We start from the raw sequence: 18,243 nt of genomic DNA, 5'->3' as shown, positions 1-18,243 counted from the left end.
CTCTGTCTTTTTGTCTCTCTCTCTGTCTCTCTCTCTCTTCCTCTCTCTCTGTCTCTCTCTCTCTCTCTCTCTCTCTCTCTCTCTCTCTCTCTCTTTCTCTCTCTTTTTGCTGCACCTGACTCTCACTTTATCATTGACTCAGTGAATGAATGAAGAGAAAGGTCCTACCAAAAAACAATAACAAAAAATACCCCTTTAATAGCTGACTCTGTTCCCAGGCAGATTGCTACTTTATTGGGGGGAACCCCTAATTATGGACACGGCCCTTTTCCGGCCTCAAAATGCTGAGTGCTCCCAGCTGATCCGGAGGAGAAAGCCAGTCAGTGTGAGGCTGGGGAGCCCCAGAAGAGCCGGCTGGGGCGAGGCTGAAGCTTGCATCATTTCCCTTTCTTCCTGATCCCCACTCCACCATATCTATGCCCATCGTCCTGTGTCGTGCTGTCTGTGAGAGGAGTGTATGAGGGAGTGTCTGTGGGGGCTCCTGTTCTGAAGCACTAGTTGAAGACCAAGCACTTACCAAAGCTTTCCATATTGGGCTGCTTTGAGTCTTGGGCTGCTGTAACTAGTGACGGGATTCTTGGCATGGGATTCAGATGGAGGAACAATGAATGACAAGAAGTCAGCTCTATTTCTCTTTCTTTGGAAACCCCAGTTGGTGGTGGGGTGATTATCTCCCCCATCTTAGAAATGAGGGAATTAAGGATCAATGCAGGAAATGACTTGTTCAGGGCCATACAAACAAGATGGAGCCCAGATTTATAACTCCATTTCTTGACTCAGAGGCCGATTGTCCTACTAAACCAGATCCTTCTAGAGACATAGGGATGGAGAGTCTAAATATTCAGAAAGAGGGAAACACATTGACTTCTCTTAGAAGGTGGGGCTTAGTTCCTTCTAATTGTCCTTCATTCTGTAGGAGGAGGAAGGATCTTGCTCTGTCTCTGCTCATCAGCACCCGGACTGTGCATGTAGTTCTTTTTTTTTGGTCTTGGTGGCCTAGGGAGTAAACGTTTGTAGTTTGGTATTATCCCCTGGAACACAAGAGAGTTCACTTGTCATGGGATCTTAGGATGGTGGGTCTAGAGTTGGGCTAGAGGTCATCTAGCCCAACTCTTTTTACAAATGAATAAACTGAGACCCACTGAGGTTGTTTAACTTGCCTCCTTTCCCACCTTCTCCTCCCACATGTTATGGATGTGGAAAACAGGTCTAGAGAAAAAAAAAATCACAAATTCTCAGCTCTAGAAGTGGAAGTCAGGCTGTTCTGCCTAATCCCTGCCCATCTATTCCAGTCTTCTCATTTTACAGATATAGAAACTGAGACTCAGGTTAAATGGATTCCTTAAAAAGATGCAGGACATTAAGTGAGGGACAGGAAATGAATCCATATCCCTCAGCTCCGATTTTTGCCCATTGTCTCCCAAAGAGTTCTTGGGGCAGTTGAGAGTAGAATCCCAATCTTCTGGAACAGGGCACTTTCTGTTTTATCACCAGTGGTTGCTTTGGGGATGCTGGTGGGGCAGGGGCCATTTTGGAAATGAACGAGTCCTAGTGATTCAGTGAATATTCCTTATTCCCATTTATCCCCAGTCCCATCATCCCCCACCGCTATTCCACAACCCAGATTTTGGTCAGGAAAGAGTTCCAATGAGCCAGGAGATAACCATAAAGCATCATGGAGCTGAAGGTGTGGGGAAGGGGGTGAATATAATGATCGGGATCTTCCCTAAAGTCCCTCTGTCAGAGAGTTCTCTGCTTCCACGCCAGGACTCAGGAGGGCTGTGCAGTGATTCATGTGAGAGAAGAAGGAGAAGTGGGGGACTCCCTAGAGCACAGACCTGGACTGTCACCTAGGGATTCCCCCTTGGTGGGGATCCTTTGGAAGTCTATTCTGAGAATGTTGCAAGATGATGGTCATTGAGTTGCCCATCATCTCCTAGGTGGTCAATAAAAGCATAAACACACTCATCTGACTCAGGGTCAGTCATTGGGCATCCAAAGGGGTCTGGGAGTGGAAAACAAGAACCCATCCCCCACCTCATAGGGGATCAATAAAAGCATAAATACACTCACCTGACTCAGGGTCAGTCATTGGGCATCCAAAGGGGTTTGGGAGTGGAAAACAAAAACCTGAACACCACCTCATAGGGGGTCAATAAAAGCATAAACACATTTACCTGACTCAGAGTCGGTCACTGGCGTGTCCCAAGGAGATTTGGGAATGAGAAACAAGAACCTGGCAGTGTCCACCATGCTACTTCTCTTTTCCCACTCACTAGATCCCTACTTCCCAACCCTCTACTATTCCCATTTGCAGGGAACAAAATCCATCATTTCCTTTACTATAGGTGAGAATAAGCAGCTTATTACTGTTATTATTCTCACTGCCAGCAACAATTAGCATTTATACAGTGCTTTCAAATTTGCAAAGTCCCTTACAAACATCTGACTGCACACATATATTGTATCTGGGATATACTGGGACATATTTAACATGTATAGGACTGCTTGCCATCTGGGGGAGGGGGTGGAGGGAGGGGAAAAGTCAGAACAGAAGTGAGTGCAAGGGATAATGTTGTAAAAAAAATTACCCTGGCATGAGTTCTGTCAATAAAAAGTTATAATTATGAAAAATAAAATAAATAAGGGAAAAGTTGTCTTTAAAGAAATAGCTATCTGAACCTCCTGTAAGCTTTAATAGACCCATTGGTTCTTAGTAGGTTAAAAGGTTCATCTGGAACTATTACCACTCATATGAAAGAGTGTTCCAAATCACTATTGATCAGAGAAATGCAAATTAAGACAACTCTGAGATATCACTACACACCTGTCAGATTGGCTAAGATGACAGGAAAAAATAATGATGAATGTTGGAGGGGATGCGGGAAAACGGGGACACTGATGCATTGTTGGTGGAGTTGTGAACGAGTCCAACCATTCTGGAGAGCAATCTGGAATTATGCCCAAAAAGTTATCAAACTGTGCATACCCTTTGATCCAGCAGTGTTTCTATTGGGCTTATACCCCAAAGAGATACTAAAAAAGGGAAAGGGACCTGTATGTGCCAAAATGTTTGTGGCAGCCCTGTTTGTAGTGGCTAGAAACTGGAAAATGAATGGATGCCCATCAATTGGAGAATGGCTGGGTAAATTGTGGTATATGAACGTTATGGAATATTATTGCTCTGTAAGGAATGACCAGCAGGATGAATACAGAGAGGACTGGAGAGACCTACATGGACTAATGCTAAGTGAGATGAGCAGAACCAGGAGATCATTATACACTTCGACAACGATATTGTATGAGGATGTATTCTGATGGAAGTGGATTTCTCTGACAAAGAGACTTAACTGAGTTTCATTGGAGAAATGATGGACAGAAACAGCTACACCCAAAGAAGGAATACTGGGAAATGAATGTGAACTATTAGATTTTTGATTTTCTTCCCGAGTTATTTTTACCTTCTGAATCCAATTCTCCCTGTGCAGTGGGAGAACTTTTCGGTTCTGCAAATATGTATTGTATCTAGGATATACTGCAACATATTTAACATATATAGGACTGCTTGCCATCTGGGGGGGGAGGAGGGAGGGAGGGGAAAAAATGAAACATAAGTGATTGCAAGGGATAATGTTGTGTAAAAATTATCCTGGCATGGATTCTGTCAATACAAAGTTATTATTAATAAAATTAAATTAAAAAAAAAAAGGTTCATCTGGGAATTCAGGGTTTGGGAGGAAGAACAGAATTATAGCCATTCTCTAAAATTCTCTTGACTAGGCACTACTTCGTTTTGATAGATGGAACTCTCTTATCTTCTGACTTCTCTCTTATAGAAATTTCCAAAACAGTTCCCAAAATAAATTTATAAATGTTTAAAAACAAACAAACAAACAAAGATCTGATTGGAGCTCCATGATCCCATGAGGCAGCTACTACCATCATTATCCCAACTTTCCCAGTCAAATTATTTGTCCCATGATCCCACAGTCAGTATAAGCACTGGAGTCAGGATCTGAGTACAAGTCTTCTTGACCCCAAATCAGGATCACAGGATCAGAGCCAGAAGAATCCTCAGAGGTCATCTTGTCTGACTCCCTCATTTTACAGATAGAGAAACTGAGGCTGGGAGAAGCTGAGAGACTTGTCTAACATTAGGAGAGATACCAGGCTCTTGCAGCTATGATTATCTTCATTTTATAAATAAGAAATAAATAAGGAAAATGAAGCTCAAAGAAGCTAACTTGTCCAGGGTCAGGAAGCTAGTAAATGGTTCACCTGACTTCCTGTCTTGAGTTCTTTTAATTAGAATCATAAGATCTAGACCTTAGAGACCTAGACCAACCTACTAATTTGAGAAGAGTACAGGAGATGTGGGTGAAGCTGAATTCTTGTCCTAATGGGGATTCGAACCCACCTCCACAAATCCAGTATTCTTTCCACTCCACCAAGCTATCTACACACGGGCACCACATCCATTGTGCTGAGGCTTTTCTTTTTCCCTCCCCCTTCCCGTCCATTATCCACAAAGTGCCAAGCATGCAGCTTATCCCAAGGACCCTGGGCACATGCCCCATTACCCTCTAGGGGAGTCCCACCCTGTTGATGATTATCATGGGAGGAGGAGATCCTCCCTCTGCATCTCTTCCCAACCTCCATCTACTAATCTCCTTCATCTCAGAGGGGACCTAAGGTTTTTTTTGTTTTGTTTTGGGGCAACTTTTCTCCTCCCTGGCCCGAAGGGCTGGGCTATTTCTCTTGGGCAGGCTGGGCACATACACAGTCATTTCCAGGGCTCTCTCCTGACAAAAGTAGAAGGATGTATTGGGGGGAAATGCTGGATTTGGGGTCATAGAAGCCCAGAAGACTCCTCAGAATTCATCTTGTCCGACTCCCTCATTTTACAGATAGGAAAACTGAGGCTTGGAGAAGCTGACAGACTTATTTAAGATTATGAGAGATACCAGGCTCTTGCAACTATGGTTCTCCCATCTCTTTTTTGGGTGGTCTTGAGTTAAATGCTTCACTTAGTTTTTAATTCTGTAAAATAAGCGGGAAAGTGAGGGAGGGGAGATGTTGGACTAGTTGACTTCTGGGTTCTCTTCCAGCTCTGAATCCAATCCCCTGAATAGTCAAACACTCACATTTCCCTCTGATTTCCTCCATTAGGTGTCCCCTCTGGAGGGACAGATTTCAGCCCATCCAGGCCCTCCACAAAGTCTTCTCTTGATCCCTCCTTGTAGTGTGGGAGTGACCCTGCCTTCTGGAGGGACTCATCAGTGAAGCAATGGCACTGGCTGGGTCAGGAAGGCTTCCAGCACTGCCCTGGCAATAGATAATTACTCGTTACTTACTCTGTTCCCTTTCGTATAGTAAGACATAAGTCTGGGGACAAAAAGAAGAAAAAAAGGCAGATTCCTTGTTTTTAAAAAACTTATGATGGGGGAAAGGTACAAGGTGCAAATAGAGTCAGCCAGTCAACAAGTATCTATTAAGCACGTTTACCAAAGCAGGCGCTGTGCTAAGTGCTGCTGATTCCAAGAAAGGCAGGTTCAGCCAGACCACTGCGCCATTGCTGCTTTCCAACCCCCCTCACTCGCCTCACCTGCTTGAAATCCCAACATAAGATTTCTATTTCTGTAGTTTAAGGCTTTTAAAAAAATAAACAACATTTATCTTTTATTTTTGTACTACTTATTTTCCCCACTATAACCTCTTCTCCCTTGCCCCCAGAGGGCCTTATATCAAAGAAAAAGAGGAAAAAGTTTTATCAAAATTAGCCACTCATCCAAAAAGTGTGATATTAAAATCAGTGTTCCACACCCATTGTCTCCCTACCTCTTCAAAGAACAGGTAGAAGTGTCTTCTCTTCCTTCTCCTCCTCCTTCTCTTCTCTCTTTTCCTCTCTCCCTCCCTTCCTCCTTCTCTCTCTCTCCTTCCTTCTCTCCATCTCTCTCTCCTTCTTGCCCTCCCTCTCTCCTTCCCTCTTTCTCTTTCTTTTCTTCCCTCTCTCCTTTTCTTCCCTCTCTCCCTTCCTTTCTCCCTTCCTCTTTCTCTCCCTTTCCCTCCTTCTCTCCCTTTCTCTTCCTCCTTCTCTCTCTCTTCTTCCTTCCCTCCCTCACTCTCTTTCTTTCCCTCCTTCCTTCCCTCTTCCCTCCCCCCTCTGGCTCTCTCAGCAATCATAGTTAAGTGACTCAGCCAGGATCACACAACTAATATCTGAGCAATTTGCACTTGGTCCTCTTAACTCTAGGGTCAGTGCTCTATCTCCTGCATCACCTAGCTGTTCCTTCTCCTACCTTTCTTTGGGAGAGAGGGTGTCAAGGTTGGTCACTAAAATTTCATGGCATTTAGATTCAGTTGTTTTGTTATTGTTCTTTGTGTTTATATAGTCCCAATTCTTGTATATATTGTTTTCCTGATTCCGCTTAATGTGACCTTGCATCAGTTCATGTCTTCCTTGCTTCTCTGTATTCCTTATTTTCACAATTTCTCTGGTACAGTAATATTCACACACCACAACTTGTTGAGACATTGATCGATGGGCAATTATAAAGTTCTGATTAAATTGTTCAAATTTGAATCTCCCAGAGAGGGGCAGTAATCTGGATTATCAACCATTTGCACTTTAACATGAACTAATTTAGCTTTTCCTTTCCTTAGCATAGGTTTGGAGCGCAGAGGGAGTGGTAAGGATACTAGGATCTGAGGTAATGTGAGGTGATGCTGGCAATCCTCCATCTGGCCAGCAAAGTGAGATTCCTAACCCGCAGGTCCAAGTATGAGGTCCCCACACTCAGTCAACTCCATTAGCACCCCATCACTTCCAGGATCAAAGCCAAGTTTTTGGTTTGGCATTCGAAGCTCTTTATAATCTAACCCTACCTCCCATTTCTAGTTTTCTTCTACTTTCTACCCCACACAGATATACTCTGATCCATTAACACTGGCTTACTCACTGTTCCAACAAAAAGACTCATCTCTCATCTCTAGGCATTTTATTGTCTTCTATGCCCGAGATGCTCTCCCTCCTCAGTTCTGACTCCTGGTTTCCCTTACTTCCTTCAGATCCTAAGTACTAAAAATACCTTAGTAGATAGAGTTTGTAAATAAATCATTTTAAGATTGCGGGAGAAAATTCCTGAGACTTTGGGATTAATTCCAGGAACTCACTCCCTTCTAAATTAAAACCTCACCTTCTATAAGAAACCTTTTCCAATCTCTCTCAATTTTAATGTCTTCCCTCCATCAATTATTTTCTGTTTCTTCTGTATATAACTTGTTCATGCAGATTTGTTTGTTTGTTGTCTCTCCTTTTAGGTTGTCTCCTCTTGAGGACAGAAACCGGGTTTGCCTTTCTTTGTATACCCAATCCTTAGTAGGGTGACTGGCACATAGTAGGTCCTTAATAGATGTTTCTTGATTGATTGAGCTGAGGTGACTGGGGGAGGGCATGGGAAAGGGAGATTGAGGATGATGAAGATAAAGTTCTCCTATTTCACAATTTTTGAGAGGCAGATCTTGCCTACTGGTTAATGAGCAAATAAGCATTTATTAAGTTCTTACTATGTCTTAGGCACACATGCTAAGCAGTGGAGATACAAAGAAAAGCAAAAACAAAGTCCCTGACTTCAAGGATCTCCTAATCTAATGGGACAGATAACATGCAAATAATCATATACATTCAAGACACAGATAGTATAAATAAAAGGCAATTTCTAAAAGATCTTGAGCAAGTCATTTTATCTTGTTTGCTTTAGGTTCCTAATCTGTGAAATGATCTGGAAAAGGAAATGCCAAACCATTTGGATATCTTTATCCCAAAAGAAAAAATCCCAAAGAAAGAAAAACCCAAAGAGAGTTCAAATGGGTTTGGATATCACTGAAATGAATGCACAATAATAAAAATCTACAAGGGAAGGCACTAACTGAGGAGAGGGTGGGAAAGTGCCTTGCAGGTGATTGAATTCTCCAAATCAGAGCCAGTAGTTTTTCTAGCTATTTGGAACCATTTGCTTCTTACTTCTGTCCCTGGAGTTTTTTGAGAAATTTATTTTGCACTTGGAAAAAAAGGAGATTGTTTAAACTGATTTAAGATTGAGCCAGATAAATTGTAAGCAGAGTCCTTGTATAAGTATCTGCTTGATAGAGTATAGTGGGAAAAGGCTGGACTAGGAGGCAGAAGATTTGAATTCTAATCATATCTATGCTATTAACTTAAAGGTCTTAGACAAGTCCCTTTCCTTTCCTAGTCCTCAGTTTTTTTCATCTATAAAAGGAGAGGATTAGATTATAAGGTTCTTTAAGCACTGATATTCTATATTGTTAAATTCCACTAATATTCTATGTTCTTTGATCCCTTCAAGCTCTACCACTCTAACAATCAACCAAGAGGATGCTAACAAGTACTACTAATGAAAAGACGGAAAATTATGGCAATAAATGTAAAGTTCTATATTTGGGTCCAAAAATCAACTGCCCAAGCACAAGGGATGGGAGGAGAATGTGTGGCTAGTCAAGAATTGGATTATGCTGGGGTATGGCTTCAAAATGCCCAAAATGCTTCAAAAAGTCTAAAATGTGGGCTTAACAGTATGATGTGACAACCAAAAGAGCTAACATAAATGTAGCTATATAGGATAGGCGCAGGGAACAGAAGGAGGGGAAAATGTAGGGCTGATACCCTCTGGCAGTAGAGTCCTGGGCTACCATATTTGAGAAAAGATGATGACTAAATGGAACACATCAGGAGAAGGGTGGCCAGAATGGGGAGGGGACTGGGGAGCAATCCATATGAGGATCACTTAAAGGAACTCTGGATGCTTAGACTTGGGAAGGCTGAGGGAGACTCACTTAATTGAAAAGTTTACTATAATTATTATTAAGCATTTATGTGCTTTCGTAGGTAAAAGAATAAAAAAATAAAAATAAAAAACTCTGCTCTTCAGGAAGAGAACATGCACATATATGAATAGATATAGAACATAGGATTCAGTATTTGCATGAATTGGGATCTAGCTGTAAATACCAAATAAATGAGATATAATTGAGGGAAAGCGGACAGTAATAGTTGGAGGAACACGATAACCGTCCTCAGTATTTGAAGGACTGTCATAGGGAAGATTTTGTCCTGGTTGCCGCAGAGGGCCAAGAAGAGAGAATTAAGGAAGCAGATTTAGGTTTAATGAATAAAGAACATTTTCTAAGGGTCAGAGGTGTCCAAAATGGCCACCCTGGGGAGAGAGTGGGTTTGTTCTTGAGCATGAGTCTTAGAGCAAAGGCTGAGTGGCTGCCATAGCCAGTGTGCGATAGAAAGGATTCCTGTTCGGGGACTGGTCGGACCAGAAGTCCCGAGGTCCCTTCTGACTCATAAATTTTGCGATTTGTGAATTCTCCGCCACTTGGACACGTGCCCCCAGAAGCATCTGGTCCAAGGGAGAGCCAGCAGCATTCCGGCGCCCCCAGTTCCGCTGGTCCAGGGGCTCCCGACTTTCTGTGCCGCACCCTACTTTCCCCCACCCCAGAAAAGTTCACCACCAGGTGAGACTCCAGTCAAGAGGCTCCAACCGTAGGTATCTCTGGGCGGGTACCTGCTCACTCCCTGAGGGCCATAATTAGCTTGCACAGGGCTAGTGGTTCATATGTAAATGAGCAGCATCCTACAGCCAATTGTGAGCTGGAGTTCCTGAGAGGGCTAAGGCATGGACCAATGAACTACCATCTTTGAAAAAATAAGAGGAGGGTTCCCGGACCCCAACCTGGCCCTTTAAAAGACTCATGCTCAGCCTTCGGGGCAGTGGGGACACTGGCCGGAGCCTGGTGGGGTTTCATCATGTCCCTCCAGAGGATAGTCCGAGTGTCCCTGGAGCATCCCACCAGCGCAGTGTGTGTGGCCGGAGTGGAAACGCTGGTGGATATTTATGGGTAAGAGAACCAGGCCGGGTCAGGGAGGGTCTGAGAGCTGGAGGAGAGATGGGGGCTGGTTTGCATCCTTCCCCCGGGAGCCCTCACCCCACATTGGGTCCCGCTGCTCCTGGGGGGAGAAAGGCGGGGACGTTGGAAATGAAGAGAAAGAGAGGTGAGGAGTCATCAAAGCCGTTTCTCTGTGGTGGTTGGCATTTGGGGATAATGAGAAAAATTAATTCTCGGTTTAGCCGTTCTCATCTGGGCTGTGGTCTAGAACGGCGGCCAAACCACAGAATAATTGCAAGACCGGGAAGCTTTGAGTAATGTCAGCATCATAGGAAACTAGAATATCAGAGAGGAAAAGTTCCTTGTACCCTCAGAAGTCAAGACTAGTCTTTGAAATTAGAACTTAGAACAGAGCTGGGAGGGAGAGTAGAATATAGACTGCTAATGCTGGATGGGACTCTGGAACCCAGAAGACCAAAGAAAACAGAATCTTCGACCCCACCAAGCTCAGCCTTGTCTTTGCTCACTGATCAGACTAAAGCTAAGAGGGAGGAGGTGATTTCTGCAAGACCCCATGGCTCTTATTTAAGTGGGAGATGAGATCGTTCTCAGCCTGCATCTCTTGCCATTATACCTTTCTTGCAATAGAATCAATTTTCTTAAAAACAAGACAAAATAAAACCAAATCTCACAGACTTTTGAGAAGAATTATCTTGTGAGTTACTGCCTGGAACTAGGGCAGAGGCAAGAATGATGATCCTGGAGTCTGAAAGTCCCAAAGATGGGCAGAGATTGGCTCTGATGTGGGGGTTCCAATTTAAGGACCTGCTGAGATCAGAGCTTGTCCTGCTCCTGGGTCCGCTGTGAAGCTCTGGAGCCTTTTTCACAGATCAGAGGGTCTTGTCACAGGATACAATCACCATCATGGAGGGGTCTCCATTCCTGGGTGAGGACAGATAGGAATATATGTCCTGCCTCTCCTCCAATTGGCCTTTTAGAGTTCTGGGAAGAAGGGCACTCCATCTACCCCTGGGGAAGGTGCCTCCCATAGCTTCTACCTGATCTGGCTCTTGGAAAATGAATGGACAGGATGCTTCCTCTATGTGTGCAAGTATTTTTGTGCTCATTTTATAGATGAGGAGCCTGAGTCTCTGGCTCAGAGAAATACGGCATCCCCGAATCCTTTGAACTTGAAGAGAGGGTTTGGGAGCCCATCCAGATTACCTTAACCATTCCTCGAGCACTTATTAGCTCTGGGACTCTGGGCAAAGCTCTCTGGCCTTCGGTTTCTCAAATGCAAACTGAGGCTAATAAATCTTTCCTTGCAGGGGAAGATCAAAGGGGATAATGTGACACACTTTGCCAGCCTTAAAATGTCCCATAAATGTGAGCTGTTATTAGAGTTAATTTCTAGATGATCAGACTGAGGTCTTGAGAAGTATAGAGCAGGGCGCCAAGACTCAAACCCAGCTCAAGTCCAGTGCTCCTTCCAGTGTACCACAGTTCTCTCACCTCCTGCCCCTAGGACTTCTGGGAGTAGAACTAGATGCAGCTGGAAAGGGGGAGGGCAGACTGGCCATGGGGACCACGTGGGCAGTGATTTGGGGCAAGAGAGTGTGAGGAGCCTGCTTTGGGGAAGGGCTGGGGATTCTCCCTGGAGGTGTCCACAGAAAAGCACCTCTTGTGATGGCGGCTTCTTCCTGTTCTAGGAGCTAAAGTTGAGAGCAGGGGAAATCACTTTCACCAGCTTCTTCTGTGAGATGGGCTGGGCGGAGCAACCAGCAAAGTTCAGCAGAGGCAGCCCTTCATGGCAAAGGAAACCCTTGTTGGGAAGGAGATTGAGGGTAGGAGACTTAAGGCTGTGCCCAGAGGCTCCTTACTCACCTGCTCCAGCTGCCTCCTTTTCCAGCCTTTTCACTGATCTGTGTCCTGGAAAGATCTATTCTGGGGGTTGCTCATGGGGGCATCCTTGAGCAAGGAATCTCTTCAGGGGAGCCGAGATTAGCTTAGAGGTCATCAGATGTCCATCTCTGTTTTTCAAAAGTGGAAACTGAGGCACAGGGAGGAGAAGGATCACCCTGGTAATATGTAGGGCACATTATAATGGATATGTCTTTCACATGTGAGTTTCTAACTCAATGAGTTAGAATGAGTGGGCATTTATGTACCTTTCTCCTTGCTGATTTTGTTTGTAAAGTGGCAGATCCTGAATTCAACTCCTTTTCTTCTGTGTGTGTTTTTTCTGAGGCAAGTGACTTGCCCAGGGTCACACAGCCAGGAAGTATAAGTGTCTGAGACCAGATTGGAATTCAGGTCCTCCCAACTTCAGGGCTGGTGCTCCATCCACTGTGCCACCCAGCTGCCCCCTGGTTTCTCTTTCCATGTCACCAAGCTATGACATGGGAGCGGACCTCTGTCTACCCACTTCTTCTCCTGTGCAAATCAGCAGAGGCAGGTTTCAGCATAGTGTTGTAAGAAAAGCCCAATACTGGTAGTGAGGGAACTTTGAATCCCACTCTATGACTCATCAGACTGCCGGATGAAATGGTTATAGGGCTTATTAATCCTATAAAACCACTGCAGAAATTTCTTGGGCTTCAGAGAAAGGAAGACTTTGCTTATAGAGGGAAGAGGGAAGAATAACCTTGAGAGCAGGTCCCAGTATAAAATTTGGGTAATAATGAATAATAATAGTAGCTAATATTTATATAATGCTTACTATGTGCCAGGTTTTGTGCTAAGTACTTTACAATTATTATTTCATTTTATCTTCATAACAGCCCTGCAAAATAGGTGCTGTTATTACCCCCATTTTACAGATGAGGAAACTGAGGTTAACATAGGTTAAGTGACTTGTCTTTGGTTAAATGTCCGAGGCCAGATTTGAACTCAGGTCTTCCTGAGTCCAGGCCCAGCACTCTGCCCACTGTTTACCCAGCTGTCCTCTAGATTGTTGTTGGGTTGTTTCCATCATTCTTAATGTCCTTGAGCCCACTTGAGGTTTTCTTGGCAAATGGTTTCCTTCTCCAGCCCGTTTTTATAGATGAAGAATGAAGACAAACAAGGTTAAATAACTTACCCAGGATCACACAGCTAGTAAGGGTCTGAGGAGAATTGGATTTATGAAGATGAGTCTTCTTAATTCCAAACCCAGTGCTCTATCCACTATGGCGCCCCCTAGCTGCCAGCCCTCCGGATATCAGAGCACATTTTGAAAAGACTAAGTAAGAGCATGGAGCCTGTGAACTGTGGGCTAGTGAGTTTGATGTTAATTCCTGGCAAAACTTTGGGAAGTATTAATAAAGGGATGGTTGATGGACATTTAGAAAAGGAATTAGTGATCACAAAGGGCCAGCATGAGTTCATCACGAGCAAATGCCTACTTAATTTCCTTTTTTGACAGTTTAGATCAGGGGCTATAGATCAGGGTTTCTTAAACTTTGTCCACTCACAACCCTTTTTCACTGCAGATATTTTTACATATAGAGCTATAAAATAAATATGTAAATCAAATATTTACTGATAAGAAATCATAATGAAAATTATTTTGAAATAATTCTTTGGTATACATGTAATTTCACCATTTATTAAAGAGGAAAGCAAATTTCCATACTAACGAGATGGATTGCTGGCTTATTTTCATATAAAAAATTAAATCTTTCTACGGGCAGTTAGGTGATGCACTGGTTAGAGCACCAGCCCTGAAGTCGGGAGGACCTGAGTTCAAATCTGGTCCCGGACACTTAATGCTTCTTAGCTGTGTGACCCTAAGTAAGTCACTTAACCCCAATTGCCTCAGTAAAAAAAAAATTTTGATGGAATATTTGATAACTTACTATTGCCACATTTTTCACAGCCCCCACATTCAGTTATGCAATCCCATACAGAGTCGTGACCCACAGTTTGAGAAGCTTTGCTTTAAGGTTTCCAAAGTACTTTATGTATCATCTCATTTGAGTCTCATAATAACCCTAGGACCTAAAAGTTATTAATATTCCATTTTATTTATTTGTTTGTTTATCGTGAGGTAATTGGGGTTAAGTGACTTGCCCAAGGTTACACATCTAGTAAGGGTTAAATTGGACTCTGGGCCTCTTGACTCCAGGGCTGGTGCTCTATCCACTGTGCCATCTAGCTGCCCCCAAATCCCCTTTTAACAAATAAGGAAAGTGAGACTAAGAGGGGTTAAGTTTCTTGGCTAGGATTACACAGCTAGCATAAGGTAGGATTTGAACTCAGATCCTGCCTTCAATTTCAGTGTTTTTCCACAGTAATACTTTCAAATATCTCCTTCCTCACAACAATCTTTGAACTGCTTAGAGCAGCATTTCTCATAGTTTTTGGTCTCAGAATTCTTTTTCCCTCTTAAAAATTATGGCCTCAAACACTTGACATTTACAGTTGCGTGATCCTGGACAAGTCACTTACCCCCCAATTGAAGACCTTAAAGAGCTTTTGTTTATGTGGGTTATATCTATTGATATTTACCATATTAGAAATGACAACATCGTAATATTATTATAGAAAATGCTTTGACTTCAATAATCCTTCCAAAAGAGTTTTAGGGACCTCTAGGCTTCCCAGACTATATTTTGAGAACTGCTGACTTGGAGAATAATCAGTGTGCTAAGAAAATGGAGGTGTAAGATGTGACTCAATCCAACTCAGAATTCCCCATCTGAAAGCCGCTGTTTGGCCGATTCCTGATTTCTCATCCCTAAAGAGTGCTTTCCAGAGAGAGTCCAGAACATGATCCTTTGGGGATGACTCAGTAGGATCTCAAAGCATTTTGTTTTTTTTTAAAAAAAAAAAAAGGAAAGTATCATTATTCCCCTTTAAAGATGAGAAATTAGTCTCAGAGAGGTGACATGACTTGCCTGGGGTTACTCAGCTATTAAATCATGTAGCTACAGGACGTTAGAACTGCAAGGGGCCTTAGAACTCATCCAGTTCAGAGGAGGCAATTGAGGGCTATCCAAATGAAGTGACTTATCCCAAATCAAAAGATAGGAAGTGGTAGAGCTGAGACCTGAGCCTCTGTTTTCCCATAGTGCTCTTTCCATTCCTTTTGACAAGACGCTTCAGTCTGACTAGGGAAAGAAGGCTGGTCCACGGGAGATCATTGGAGAACAAGAAAGCATTAGATCGTGTTTTAAAGATGGCTCGGGGAATTAAGACAGTTCAGCAACATCACTGTTGGCTGGGGATGGTCAGGAAAGGCTTCATGGAGAATGTGAGCTCTGGCCGGGCCTCAATGGGTGAATATGGGCCTAGAATAGTAAAGGCACGGGAAAGGGGAGGAAGTCCCGAGAGTATCTTTCAAGGTCATTAATATCTTGGCCAGTTTAGGGGAGGGGCGGGGGGAAGGAAGGGAGAAAAAAATTGGAACACAAGGTTTTACAAGGGTGAATGTTGAAAATTATTTATGCATGTGTTTTGAAAATAAAAAACTTTATAAAAATAATATATAATAATAGAAGAGAAAAAAATGAGTATCTTGGAATCCATATCCTCCCGGTTGCTAAATCAGGGCTCTTCCTTGGTCTGTAAAGTGAGGGGGTTGAACTCAATGATCTTGTCTGACATCACCCAGTTAATAAATGGTCATGGGATTTTGAGTTGAAAGGAAATTTTGACATCCTAGGATGTCAACATCCAGACATAGAGCTATAAGTTGACTGGGAAGGTCACTGAATCCATATCCATTTTTATAAATAAAGAGCTAACACCAGGATGGTAAAGAGCATCATATAAGAAGGAAGGAAGGAAGGAAAGAAAGAAGGGAAGAAGGGAGGAAGGAAGGAAGGAAGGAAGGAAGGAAGGAAGGAAGGAAGGAAGAAGGAAGGAAGAAGGAAGGAAGGAAGGAAGGAAGGAAGGAAGGAAGGAAGGAAGGAAGGAAGGAAGGAAGGAAGAAGGAAGGAAGGAAGAAAGGAAGGAAGGAAAAACGGGAGGAAGGAAGGAAGGAAAGAAAGACGGGAGGAAGGAAGGAAGGAAGGAAAGAAGGGAGGAAGGAAGGAAGATATTTATTAAATGTTTCTACTGTACTAAGCACTTTACAAATATCATCTCATTTTTGTCTTCATGACAACTCTGGGAGGTGGGCACTATTATTCTTCCCATTTTATCATTGAAGAAATTGAGGCAGGCAGACAGAGGTGAAGTCATTTGCCCAGGGTCTTGAGGCTAGATTTGAAGTCGGGGCTTCCTGATTCCAGGTCTAGTGCACTGTCTATTGTGCCATCTAGCTGGTAGAGGACTCAGAATTTGATTCCAACTCATAGGATCATAAATGGAGAACTGAGATGGACCTTAGATGTCATTTAATCCAACTGTCTTATTTTAAAATAAAGGAAATTACAGTTTACAGAGGTTGTATGCTCAACATCACGGAGATGTTAAATGGTAGAAGGTGGACTTGAATCCAGTGCCCTTTGTACTGTACTATTCTGCCTCACACAGATGAGGAAACTGAGATGCAGAAAGGGAGAGTGATTTAACCAAATCTCACAGCCAGTAGGTAACAGCTCTTAGGATTAAAGCAGGTTCTTTGGTCTAAATCCAACTTCCCATTTATCATCCCACCTGTTCTCAATCAGTGTTTCTGGGCAGTGACCTCTACTGGAAAGAGCCCTAGACTTGGAGGCAAGAGCTCAATCTCAACTCAGCCCCTTACTAACAAATGCAAATTTGGGCAAGCCTCAGTTTCCTCGTCTGTAAAATAGGGATAATAACCGTTTCATTACTTGATTTAGTGGATTGTTGTGGAAACACTCTATGAAATGTGATAACATGTACCTAGTGTCTGATGATTAAGTAGGCGCTTAATGAATACTTGACCTGTCACTCTGCAAATTATAATTATAGAAAAGTGGGTTATTTATTATTAATTTTGACATGTGGATTTTTTTGGTGCTGGGGTGATACGGACCAGAAGAACTCTTTCAGATCCTACAGAATCGGAAAGGTTCACTCCTTGCCTTGATCTTAGAGAATCCAAAATTTTCTAGGGCTTGGTCTCTTAAAATGATTTTATATTAGTTTTGCATATACCTTGTATTTATTTTCCTGTGTGCGTGCTGTCTCTTTTAAAAGAAAAAGCTTGCTAAGGGCAAAAATTATTTAATGTTCATTTTTTAAAAATTGTTGTTATTTATTATTATTCTCATACTATGGACCTGAGAGGAGGCTTGAGTTGAAATTCTGAGTCCCTCCATGACTAAATTGGAGTCTCTAGGTCTAATACGGTATAAGCTGGGACAAGTAAAATCCAATTTTAACATTCATAGAGGGGGAGGCAAGACAGGAAAAGTGAAGCAGAAGGTAATAATTGCTCACTTTTATATAGCATATTACACAGACATTATCTTCTTTGATCCTTAAAATAGTCCTATGAAACTGGTGCTGTTATTATTTCCATTTTACAGAAGGGGAAACTGTGGTTGCTGAAGAATTCCCTTTCAAACATCTCTCTGATAAGCAGACATCTGTTCTTTGCCCGAATACTTCCAATAGTGGGAAACCCAGTATCTCCAGAGGCAGATCACTCTACTTTGGAGCAGTTCACACATGAGCAGTTCTCATCATGAGGAAGTTTTTCCCAACACGGGAGGCAGCTAGGTCATTACATCCTCCCTGCCCCTTTGTGGCTAGTTCTGCCCCTCTGGGGCCAAACAGGAGAAGGTTTCTTCCACAGGTCACTGCCCTGTCTTTGATCTCCCATAGTGCTAATTAATAATAACACTCCCTTGATTTTTATGTAGCATTTTGTTTTTACAGCTTCCAAGAAGCTTTTCCTCTTAGCAACCTTGTGGGGAAGACAGAGGAGAGATTATTCGTTCCATTTTACAGAGAACAAGATTGAGGCCCAGGAAGAGAGGAACTTGTCAAAGGTCATGAGATGAATAGGTTTGGGGGCCACCATCCAGGTCCCCTAACCAAGAGCCAGGAAGATTTGAATTTGAACCTTCACTTCAAAACTTAAAGGCCATGTGACTCTGAGCCAGGGAGGGATTTTCTATTACACTGATTCTCTGTCTATCTATCTATCTGAATGTCTACCTATCCGTCCATCCATCCATCATCTAACTAGTTATCTATTCATTTATCATTTATCTATCCCTCCATCTCTCTCTCTGTCTCCTTCCCTTTCTCTCTCTCTCTCTCTCTCTCTCTCTCTCTCTCTCTCTCTCTTTCTCAGTTTCTGTCTCTGTCTCTCTGTTTCTCTCTCTTTCTCTCAATCTCTTTCTCTCTTTCTTTCTTTCTCTTTCTCTGTCTCTTTTTCTCTCTCAGCTTGTGAGTTCTTCTTTTATTTCATTCAGTGTAATTTAATTC

At 42.8% G+C, this 18,243-nt stretch overlaps 1 protein-coding gene and 1 long non-coding RNA gene across 2 annotated transcripts in view; one reads left to right on the top strand and one right to left on the bottom strand.

The window, feature by feature from the left end:
• The window catches only part of LOC127555806 (uncharacterized), a 583,775-nt gene that overhangs the window by 40,951 nt on the left and 524,581 nt on the right, over positions 1-18,243 (bottom strand). The gene's annotated exons all lie outside the window — the stretch shown is intronic.
• The window catches only part of LOC127555804 (protein-arginine deiminase type-3), a 44,858-nt gene continuing 36,447 nt past the window's right edge, over positions 9,833-18,243 (top strand). Inside the window, exon 1 of the mRNA XM_051988418.1 lies at positions 9,833-9,924. Coding sequence (XP_051844378.1) covers positions 9,833-9,924 — 92 coding nt within the window. The remainder of the gene's footprint in view (positions 9,925-18,243) is intronic.

Source organism: Antechinus flavipes, chromosome 3 (genome assembly GCF_016432865.1).
Source record: "Antechinus flavipes isolate AdamAnt ecotype Samford, QLD, Australia chromosome 3, AdamAnt_v2, whole genome shotgun sequence".
NCBI lineage: Eukaryota > Metazoa > Chordata > Mammalia > Dasyuromorphia > Dasyuridae > Antechinus > Antechinus flavipes.
This window is presented reverse-complemented; position numbering and strand designations above follow the sequence as displayed.